The sequence below is a fragment of the Vidua chalybeata genome, chromosome 1 (genome assembly GCF_026979565.1).
Source record: "Vidua chalybeata isolate OUT-0048 chromosome 1, bVidCha1 merged haplotype, whole genome shotgun sequence".
Classification (NCBI taxonomy): Eukaryota; Metazoa; Chordata; class Aves; order Passeriformes; family Viduidae; genus Vidua; species Vidua chalybeata.
Window position 1 is genome coordinate 94,747,584 of NC_071530.1, and position 11,812 is coordinate 94,759,395.

Here is an 11,812-nt window from a genome sequence, read left to right on the forward strand (position 1 = left end):
TCTGAGATGACTTTGGAAAATGCAAGCAAGAGCTGATGCACTGTGCCTTGATTAGTCTAACAAAAGATAATATGTATATTTTATGCCTTTATGCTTAATTGCAATTGCATTTTAGTAGTTTCCATGAAAAGGATGGATTATATTTGGCATCAATATTACTAGTGTAACCATCCACAGAAAGCGGCAACAAAGTTATGTTGCAGGAGACATTAGTGAATAACCCACAAAATGCTATTAAAAAAAAAAAAGAAAATTAAAAAAAAAGGATATTTCATTCAGGACTAACGTTGTCAATGCACAGATCTCCCAGATTTCCAGTGGTTTGCATCAGCTTTGAAACAGCAACACAGGAAATGCACCAAAGCAGAAATCAAACCTGCTAAAATAAGCAAACAAAGATCTTCCGCTCTAAGAACAGATACAAGCTAAGACGTGAACACCAGCAATGAAAAAAATGAGCTTTATACATCTCTGAAAAGAATCAGACACACTGGATTTTGCATACATCACAAAACAGGTATACAGGCTTCCAGAGGCTATGATAGGGTTTAAAGATCTTAGGCTTCTTTTCTTCAAGATCAGTCCTGAAAGGCTATATGGTCTCTTCCATCCAATAGCTTTAGAAGCTACTCATAGAATAGCACAAACTTACTTTTGTTGCAATCTTATCAAAATAAAGAAGGTAATAAATTTGAAAAAAAAAAATCTGGGAAAAAGAATTTTGAACTATGCAATTCCTTTTTTAAAAAGGATTTTTTTTTCTGAAATGCAATATTCAAACAAAAGTGGTAAAAATCCAAATAACAAAGATCATACTGTACGTCACTGTATGTCATTTTCTTAAGCAGGTGAACCATCAGAGCCCTCCAATTTTCATCTACTCCATATTTCAGTCATAGAAAGTGTTACATCAGCATAGTCACCAGGTAAAGCTGCTGGTTTATTCTAAATGGACTTTCTTCAGACAGTGGCACAGATGATGAGTGATTGTCCAATTCTGAAGCTATCAGAAGTGAATGGATTTAGCAATGTCATAAACACCTCTCGAGGGAGTCACCTGGTGTTGAGAACTCACTTTACATGCCATGTTTCAAAATCAGTTTTAATGGATTTACATTAGATTCAAACCCACTTTAGAGCTATTATTTCCCTCTTTCAACCTTTTCACACACTACTGCAATGTACTACAGCATATTTTATAATCACATGTTTGCAGGCCTGTGGGAAAGTAAACAAAACTTCAAAGGGTTATTATTTAAGGACTCTGTATTATGGCCATAGGCCTGACTGTTTTTCTTCTTCACCACCCCTTGGGCCCAAAGCACATAATCATCCAGTAATTGAACTGAAATGTCTAAATGGCTAGATCCCCTGAAGGACATAGGTAGTTAGCAGTGAAGGAAGTAAAGGAGATTTTAAAAAACCCTCATGGCACTTTCCTGCACTACTTAGAAACACCGTGCAAATGTAACTGACCTGGACCTGATAGGCTTTTACAGAGAACAGAATATTGCATGGGTATTTCTGGAGCTGTAGCTAAAGTAAAGCTTAAATGTTGAACCATGCTGTATTTGGAAGCAAAGATCTTACATTTAAATTACTTTCAAAAGAACTGAGAAGAAGAAACAGAAATATACGTAGGTACACAGAAGTATATATAACATAATAATATCACTAATACCACGTGAAAGCAAACCCCTCTAGGTCCTCGTATTTAATAGCCCATCCAAAAAGTGTAATGGATAGCAGATCCCAGGCTTTCATACACTGTAACTGTCAAAGCACTCAGGAGATAGAGAAGTGAAGGCTCTGACAGCTCTCTTTTACATTCTAAATGACATCTGCATTCAACAGAACAGAAATAAAGATTAAGGGAAACACCTGATATGATAGCGCTCAGCTTACCTCAAAATGCAATATTTAAAAAGTACAGAGAAACATAGGTCTGCCTCCTTGTACTGTAAGTAAAAACTGGTGTCAAAGCCTCTGAGGTCTTCACTGCTGCCAGAGAGGCAGCACCACAGCATCCAACAGACTGCAGGGGCAGGAGCCACAGCCTCTGACTATGGAACTGTTGAAATCAAAAGGTGCTTCAGCAGAGAAGGGAGGGAGGAGACGGCCTTTGAACGCACACAGAAAATGGCTGCGGGTACAGTCGCACAGCATAAGGAAATTAACTTGGCCAAAACCTTTGCAGCCTCTTTGTGCCCCAGCGAGGAGCAGAATGCCCCTCACTGCTCTGGCTATGTACCTTTTGCAGTGAGTACCTGCTGCAGATCTCTTCTAAGAGGTTACCAGCATTACAGCTTTGAGCAAGACACGTCAGCACACAGATCACGAGAGATGATTTCAAATAGATTTTCGCTGGTTGATTATATAAACGATGCCTCTTATAGCTGGAGTAACACCTCAAAGGCAATATAATGACGACATGACAATGTATGTAAATCAAGAACTGCATGTGGGTTTATTTTACACTTGAGAAAACAGTGGATTTAATTGTGTGAACCAAAATGTACTGTACAATATTAATGATAAAACATCAAAATGTATAATTCATAGTGCATTGCTTGCTTTATTTTTATTTATTTTTTTTTTTGTCAGATAGTTCCTTTAAGTACATGCATCTGGAAAGATGCAGGTGCCAGTAAAATTCCTCTATTTATATCAAGCTGCAGGAACTAAATTTTATTCAAAAAGTGTGGTTTTACATTATATACACAGAAATTGAATATAAAATGACAATATAAAAAGTTAAAAGAGAAAGCATACAGCCAGAAGGTACAAAGAAAGTTGAACAGTTTAAAATGGTACGATATGTAACATGTATTTTTTTAAGCTGATGCTGGCAATTTACAAGGAACAGAATCCAACATTTGCCCCAATTTTTTTGTTTTCATTTACCAATGCAGCACACTATAGAAAGGTCAGCTTGTACCAAAGCTTAACATTTGTAAATAACTATAAACTGCAGTATTTTACAGAAAAAAAAAAATAAAGGAAAGAAAAGAGCTTTTTTACATTTGTTTTAAATAACAGCTTGCATACTTTTTTATTTTTTTCCTTTTGCCAAAAAGTGGCAATTCTCAGCATCCAGAGAGTTTGGGCATAGTGGCAAATTGGTTTGCTTTTTTTTTTAAATTATTATTTAACTTATACAGTTGTGGCTTCCTAACCCCTTGAGTACTACACAGCTCTCCTTCTTCCAAGGACTGCATGCACAATATCTTCACAAACCAGCTCTGCATTAAAAAAAAAAAATAAAAGGAAGCTCATTCATTAAAAAAAAAAAAGTCCTGCTTCCGACACAGCTTTTATTTGAATGAAATGCCTTTAAGCCTTTTTATTTTGTTTTTCCTTATTTACTTATTTAGTCACTGGGAAAGGCACAGAAATGCTATTACAGTTCTCAGAGGGTTAAAACTTGACACTACCAGGTTCTGTGACCTTTATTGTCATGGCAACTTTGTAATTTTAGGATGTCTCTTTATCATTGTTCTTTGTGTCTTTCTTTACGGCTAAATTAATGTCTCTCAATAGTGTCTCCCACTATATTCTACAAAAGATAGCTTAACATCAAGGACAGATGTTGAAAATAAAGGTCAGACTTTGACTCACAAAAAATAAAAACAGAAACAAAAAAATAACCATGCACAGATCAGACAAAGAGCATATAAATATAACTACAAAATAAGTGTAAGAAAAACCAAGGTCCAGATAGGCAGTTCAGCAACAAAAGTAAGACTGATTTCAGAGGCTCAGGTCAGGCCTAGTGCAGTACTATGAAGAAGTTTAGTGCAATGTTCCTGTGGTCACTTGCATACCTGGCTGCTTACCTGGACGCTATTGTTTTTCTAACTCAGTTACATAGATCAGATGGTCCTCTGGGGACTTGCCATGTGTTTTACTAAGGTGCAGTTTGACTGCATGCTTGCTTGCAAAAGTTCGGTTACAGAGCTTACACTGGAATGTGGAGCCTAAGTCCTCCTCGGCAATTCCAAGTGAGCCCAAAGTCTTGTTTGTGAGGACTTTTGAAACATTCTGCTGTTCTTGAATCTGATTAAGTGGCAACTTTGACAGATCCTTCAAACTAAACCCTAGGTGTGTCTCTAAGTGACTTATGTATGTAGAAGCAGTCCTGAACTGAGAGGCACAATCATTGCAAAAGAAAACAGGATGTCCTGTGTCCAAGTTCTTTAAAAATTTAGTTCCACCTGTCCTCCTTAACTGATACTTCACATTGGCCAGCCAGTGGCTAATTGTGGTCATGGAAAGACCAGTAAACTTAGAGATGTGTACCCGCTCTTGTGGACCTAGGTCTGACATAATGTATTTGCCTTCTGGGGTTTCCCTCAAGCTGGAAGCAAACTGGGCTTGAAGGATCAGAAGATGCTGAGGGTTCCAGTTGGACTGTCTGCCCTTCCTCTTGTGTACTGGTGACAGTTCATCCAGAGCTTCCTCAAAACTGCTCCCATCAGCATCAGACTTCTCTGACACAGTAGAGGGAGTTGAAGACTTGGGTGTCAAACGCCCTGTGAGGTTCTTCACCATATCGGAAATATCCAGCAGAGCACTCTCCCTCAGCGGGGATGAGGCAGAGTCAGTCACACTGGAAACAAGAGGCTTGTTTTTGGACTTAGTTAAATCAATAGGTTGATCGCTGTTCTCATAGTAATACCGGTCAATAGCATCAGCCTGCTTGACTGGAGTGGTTGGGTAAATGGGTTTGTCCAACATGCTGTTACTAATTTTGTACAGCATGGCCAAAGGGTCCAGAGAGGGGCTTACCGGCTTAGAAATTTTGCCTAAGTGGGTATTCATAATGGACTGTAAAGCACTCAATGGATTAATGAAGGATGGCTCAGGTGAATGATCTGTGATAATTCCTAAATTGTTACAGCCATTTGCAACCTTTGTTTTAAGTGGCTCTGTACCATTTGGCGTATGTGCTTCTGCTGGACTATCCTTTTTGACCTTCTGAACTTCAGACTCAGAGCTCTTCTTTGGCTGCTGTTTGTTATTTATTTCTTCTGCTTTTGGGAAGTCCTTGTTTTCTTTAGCAGCAGGTGACATGGGTTTAACTGGAGAACTCTTCTCCTTCTCCAAAGGCTTCTCTTCCTTCTTCACATTGATTTTACCTGTAACTTTCTCCACTAGTTCCTCCATAGCAGATACATTGCTCTTGTGAGGTGGGGGTGTAAGATTGCCTGGGGAATGGATGAGTGCGTTGTGTTCTGACGACAGTGATTTCACACTGCTTGCGTAGGATGGCTGCATTTGAACGCTCTGCACCGCGGGCTGAAGGGGTTTGACTGTTCCCGGGAGCTGGTAAGCTGCATGGATACTGGGATATCCTCCCCATGAAGGGGCTCCATTCTGGGCTTTGCTGATGGCTGTTGTCACTGTGTTCTCCAGGGATTTCAATATGTCTATTCCGCCTTTAGGACTATCATCTAGGTCCTCCTCTCTGAGGTATTGATACAAAGTTGTTGGCTCGAATTTCTCCGTAGAGTCCTCACTCTCTTCTTTAATCTTTTTCTCTGTTTCAGTGATCACCAGCTTTTCCTTCTCTAGGTCTTTCTTTTCCTCCGAGTTTGTGGAGCCCACTGGGGAATCAGGCTGCTTTTTAATGTTGGAGGCTGGTAGCCTTGTATGGGTGGTAGGTGGAAGAGGTATAGACTGTATTTTCTCCTCCACCACTGGGTCCAACACTAGCTGTTTGCCTTTTTTGGAAGCAGAATTGGTCACCTTCAAGAAATGACCAGTGACCATCATGTGAGCAGTGAGCTGCTGCAAAGTATCATGGGAACTGCCACATTCCATGCATTTCAGTATTTGGGCTTTGCGTGCCTCAAACTGCCAAGTGTAGCTAGCACCATTTTGATAGCCATAGCGGTTGTTCGGAGTCACGTAGGGGTTGGCAGTTTTCTGATCCTTTGCAGACTCACTCAGTGAAGCTTCTGCCGTGATTCCTGTTGGCTCAGGTGAACAAGGCGAAGCCAAGTCCTGAAGTGCTCGCTTTTTGGTAGAAGGGACCAATTTGGTGATGGCTGGTACTGGCTCCTTCAGAGGCACTTTCTGGTAATGCTTTGTTTTTATCATATGGACGCTGAGGTCTTGCAAAGACTCAAACGAATGCCCACAGTACATGCACTTCAGCACTTTCTGGGCATCCTCCTTGCCTTCCATTTCCATAAGCGATCGTTTCCTAGGCTTTGACCACCGCTTGGTCTTATCAGCTTCTTTATCTCTGTTGTCATCACGGTAATGTCCAGTTTCATTCATGTGCACTGTTAGCTCCACCAGCGTGTCGTAGGCTGCACTGCAGTCTTTGCATCGGAACTTGCTGGCACCGGTGAACACAGACCCATAGAGTTTATTGTTTTGCCGGTAAAGCTGTACTGTGCTGAAGAGACTCGGCTCCGGGAGAAGTCCATACGACGACGTCTGCTGCAGAGTTTTAGCCAACGCAGCTTGGTGCCAGTCGTAACCCGAGCCACCACTGTTACTATTACTATTACTATTGCTAGTACTACTGGTGGTTGTACTGGTACTAGTGTTGGTACCAGCAGTACAAGTACTCTGGGAATTGGCATTGGTGTCAGTACTGGCCGTGTTTTCATTCTGGCTGATTCCATTGTTGCTGGTGGTTGGATTGGATTTCTTTAAGTCCAAAGCTAAACTGGACCAGCAAGTCTCCGAAAGCAAATTTGCATATACAGCTTTTATTTGTGCCAAGCTGTCCTGTGGATAGGAAACATTGTCTGTGCACTGAGGATCCTCTTTCTCTTCTTTAGAAGAAGTGCTTTTGAAATGGGCCAGCTGATCACTGTTTTCACTAAACGGCGAACCATAGCCTGCATCCTGATTAGTTGCAGTGCTGACTGGGGAGTTCTGGTAGCTTTGAGCCTCTTTGATCTCCGCTTCTTCATTGCACAAATACTCATTCTCCTGGATGTCCAGAGACAGCCCATCATCTTCCACGCTGTCTTCATCTATTTCTGCTGCTTTCAATTCTTCCTCAGGAACATATGCTAAAATACAGGAGGGGTATGGGGGGAAACAAGAAAATGTTACTGAACACGCATATTTTACATGGCTCTCCTGCACTAAAAACAGTAACCATGAAGACAAATTTTGAAGATACATCCAAAACCCAAACTCACCATCACTCACATACTCCTCCTATAAATCCACACACTCTGTCATAGTTACAGTTTGATATCAGTGATACTGAAGAATAAACTTTGACTTCAGCAGTAAAATATGTGCCAGGACCACAGTAAATGCCATAATATCAAAACTAAAATCAAACAAAGAGCCTACTAAACTAGTTTTTATCAACTTTAAAAAATAGCCTGGTACTGAGCTATATCTACTGCACTACATATGTATGTGTAACACGTTGCAGCTGGCCTGCATCCCTCAGACCATGACACTCAGAACCACTGACTTGACCAACTCTATCTTGTCAGTTCTGTCTTTTCTAGCAAACTGGCTTTAGCTACAGCTTCAGGGGCCATTTCTGTGTCACTGATACCTGATTCTAATGAAGCCATACAGGGCAAGAGTGTCAGATCAGCTGTTCCTAGGGTCTCTTGGTGTCTGGCTGTACTGCATCCATCTGAGAGCAGAACAGCTTTCATTTTTGAAAGGCGAAAAGAGAAGCAAGACTGATTGCTTTCTGAAATGGGAAGGATGTAGTTTGCCTCCTGTTACGATCTGATGTGGGTCTTGCATTTAGCATTTAAAAAAAAAAGCAGTCAGAAACTAAAAGTAAATGCTAGAGATTAATTTCTTAAAGCAACAAACAAAAACCTTGAGATATCCACTGCAGCTTGATTATTGGTTTATGGAAAATATAAAACTTTCTTTTTTTTTTTTTGCATTTTTTTGCAATTGCATTGCTATCTGTGAAACTATATGATCTCACCAAACTATGTGTTTATCTATATCAAACTATTTGTTAAACTAGCAAATGTGATATTCATGAGCAGATGGCCATTACATCAAAACACATTTACTCCAAGGGCTCAATTCACAGAAGTGACTTACATGTACCTAAGTGATAAATGTATACTTTCATTGCAAAGCAGAAAACATAGTTGTACACATTTCCCTCCAGTTTTGTAAAAGAAGCTTAAAAAAATCACAATGCCAATGGAATGTAGATAATTTATAAGAATGTCAAGGTAGAAAATACGGATTATGAACAATTTTCAGTAACCGAATAAAAAAGTGCCTCCTTGTCAGCTGAACTCTGCAGCAAGTGATGCTGAAATGTGTCCTGTGTCCTTTCATGGTACAATACTGAAAGCAAGCCAGAAAAGAGGCACTTCTGCTCCTATGTGGTATGCAGAAAATACATATTATTATGTTAACAAAGCTGAGGTCTTCTTCAGCTGGGGGGAGCATAAGTACAAGTCGAGCTTCTTTTTGTACACAGCTGCTAACATATTCTGAAATGTCTTTTCTGAAAAATAAAATGAATTTTCTTTCATTGCAATATGAATACTCTTTGAAACATATTACGGTCAGTACTGCATTATGTATTCACCTTTGCAATTCAGTCTTAATGCAGTCCCTAACTGCTTCAGCCTGATCTTTTAAGATGAAGTAGGAAAATACTCTATCTAGTACTGGGGTTGTACTGAACCTCAAGATGCCCATTGCATTTTTCACCTGTCCCCTAAATGTCAATATTTTCAGACAATAATTTTACCTTTTAGTTTTTAAAAAAGTTCTAATCAGGGCCCAAACAGATAAATCAGCCTCAAGTGTTTTCTAATACGTTTAAAAGGAGAGGTGAGTGCTAAGCACAATAAATAAAATTCAGAAATAATCCTGGAGTCGAAGGCCAGGAAGATGCCAGAAAAGCATTGTAAAGCCAGATGAAAATATTCTCCAAAAGTCACTTTGTCCATAAAATGAAAAATAGAATGCAGAAGTAGTAAGAGAATTCAGAAAGCAGCCAGCTTCCCTGCCTTGCAGCAATGATGATGTTGGAACTCTCTGCAGATATTTGAGAATGGTAGCACCGCTGCAGTTCTGAACTCCAAGTACACACATAGAATTCACTCCCACAGCTGTAGTCTAGGATATCTTAGCCCTCTAATTCAACACACCTTTTTGCAGTAGTTTTTAATGGCAAAAGACAATACATTTTTAAGTTTCAGAAAAGCAAAGAACAGTTAAATAATACGGTTTCTAATTTTTAAATTATTTTTAAATAGAAAATAAACCCCTCTGAGATCTAAAATGCACAAAAACGGGCAGTTACCATCTGGCATTTTTATTTAAAAAAACAAAACCAAAACAAGTACAAGCTAAAAACTGAGAGGACACATATTTTGAGCTTTTATGAACAGCTTTCTTCTCACTAACCACAGTGTAACTATGCCACTTTTCTCTAATTTTCACATCCCGGTATTTATAATAAGTAGGTGCAAAAAACTGTTGTAAGATGCTGGATGTTCCTGTAGTTGATACAGCATTTTGTAAGGATCCATATGAATTATTTGTTTACATCTCTTTATTTAATTCTAAATTACATAAATACATATTTTTATAATTGCTATATATAACCATCTATATATCTAAGTAGAAACTCTGCCGTGTCTTTTATTTTTCTTTATTTACTTATGGCGGCATTTTCTCTATTCTCATACTTTTGCACTGTATCATAAAAATAAAAAGGAGCTAAACCACACAAGAAACATTAAAACTAATGTAAGGTCCATGTTAAACTGCCAAAGCAAAGAAACCGAGTGTCAGGGTGAAATATCCATCTTTTACTCACTTCTTCTACTCTTTGGTTTTGCTGAGACTACTACGTGATTGAGTTCACTCGCTTACCAACATATACTGCAATATAAGGATTAACAATGTACAAATGGCCAGAACAATGATTTTTTACTATTTCAGAATTTAAGCCAGTTCTAAATAAACCCTGAATTTGTATGATGTGCACACCCACATGTCTGTACATGTATCTAAAGTCACAAAGAAATAATTCTTCTTAACAAAAAAGAGACTAATTTATCTGTAATGTTTAATTCCTGTGACTGCAATAAAAAAGTAGTCTATTTAACTCCTCTGGTTATCATAGGATACAGACAATACCTGTTCATTCAAGACTACTAATGCTTATGAGATGAATAGCAGCACACTCAACATATGGTATTTTGCAAGGTCAGTGCAATTCTCTAACTGAAAAGGTTTCTGTAAGAGCTAACAGAGAAGCAAACAAAAGGAAGAATGTTAATGTCTAAAAACATGTACATTTTACTAAAATTCTCACAGAAATTAGACAAATAAATAAAATTCAGTATTTTAAACACAGCAAAAATGTTCCTATTATAATTACTTGCAGAGAGAAGTAATATATTCTACTGTAAATAAAAGCATGAGACCTTCAGATTCTAAATTACTAAATGTAGATGAACAGACAGATTTCAGACAACATATCCTTCTGTGACTGAGCAACTCTCAGCAATCTTCTCCAGACATTCCTGCATCTGCAAAGGTACTGCTGGTTTACACATGTCCCAAAACCACACAAAAATATCAAGAGCAGATATAAACAATGATCCTCCTCAACAATAACTATATTAAAAGTACAAGAATTTAAAGAATATAGCGTCAGCTTTTCTCTTCTTTCTCATTTGTGTCTAGACAGACTGAGGCAAATGCAAGGTGTAAAAGGGGGAAAAACCTTCAAATTCCAGACAACTAAAAAATTGGGGGGGGGCCATTTTGTATTTCTTTTCTTCCTATTAATTCTTGCTATTATTTTTTTGTGCCTATAAAATGTGCCTTCTGGATGCCAATGCTTCCCCATAGATATACTGTCATCTTTGAGCAGTGTTAAAAGCTGCGCATTCTAATCTAAGTGGACATGAGATGCTATATATTGTACATGTGAGTAGCACAGCACATTGTGTTTGCTTCAGTGAGAATATTTACACTATAAATACACATCCATTGTTTGAAAAAGCAGACAGAGATCTGAAACGTAAGGATGTGGTTAAAAATACAAATATTCTCACATGAAACCTTTCCACAACCTTGGAACTGTGCTTTTGAAGGAATATGTCTCGGCGAAGGTACTCTTTTCCATTCAAAAAGGGATTCAACATTGAATAAATTACTTTGAAAAGCACCAAAAGTAATAATTGTATTTGGTTTTAGTAGTTACAAAATTAAATGCAGTAAGCTCTTCAAGACCCAATTTTAAATCCTCCAAATAAATAAATTTATTCAGAAGAAACACCTAAGCAGCGAAGGTCACAGTTCAGTAAAGGAATTGAATACTGAAATAATTTTCACTGAAATACCTATTTCATAGGTTTGACAAATAGGGATAGGTTTAGGTCTAAAATTCTTCACTAAATCAGGGCCTACTCTGTGACTAAACAATAGTGGCACAATGTGAGCGTTCACCATTCTTCAACAGATGTATTGCCACAGCTTCTAATATTTACCCAGCCAACAGGAGACAGCAGCTGCAGAAGTTTTCACAGCCCACACTGTCACCTTGCACAAACTGCACTCCAGGCTGGGGGTGATTTTCACTGCACACAAGAACTCATTTCATGTCTTAGGAAAAAAAAAGGTACAACTAGAAAAGACAATCTATAGTCACACATCTCCCTCATTACAGAAAAACAAGAGGCAGATGAAAATACCCAAATCATTTACAGACACGTTTCCAGAATATAGAGTCATAAAAGTTTTACAAAAGAATCCAAAATCTCACATTGTGAGTGCTGGAAGATTTGCGAGTCTTCTGTATTAGTATATAGAAATGTTC

General features: G+C 38.4%; 1 protein-coding gene across 1 annotated transcript in view; it reads right to left on the bottom strand.

The window, feature by feature from the left end:
• Positions 1-2,442: 2,442 nt before the first annotated feature.
• The window catches only part of TSHZ1 (teashirt zinc finger homeobox 1), a 55,639-nt gene continuing 46,269 nt past the window's right edge, over positions 2,443-11,812 (bottom strand). The window contains exon 2 of the mRNA XM_053961952.1: positions 2,443-7,034. Within this exon, the coding sequence (XP_053817927.1) occupies positions 3,844-7,034 (3,191 nt within the window). The 3' untranslated portion in view covers positions 2,443-3,843. The remainder of the gene's footprint in view (positions 7,035-11,812) is intronic.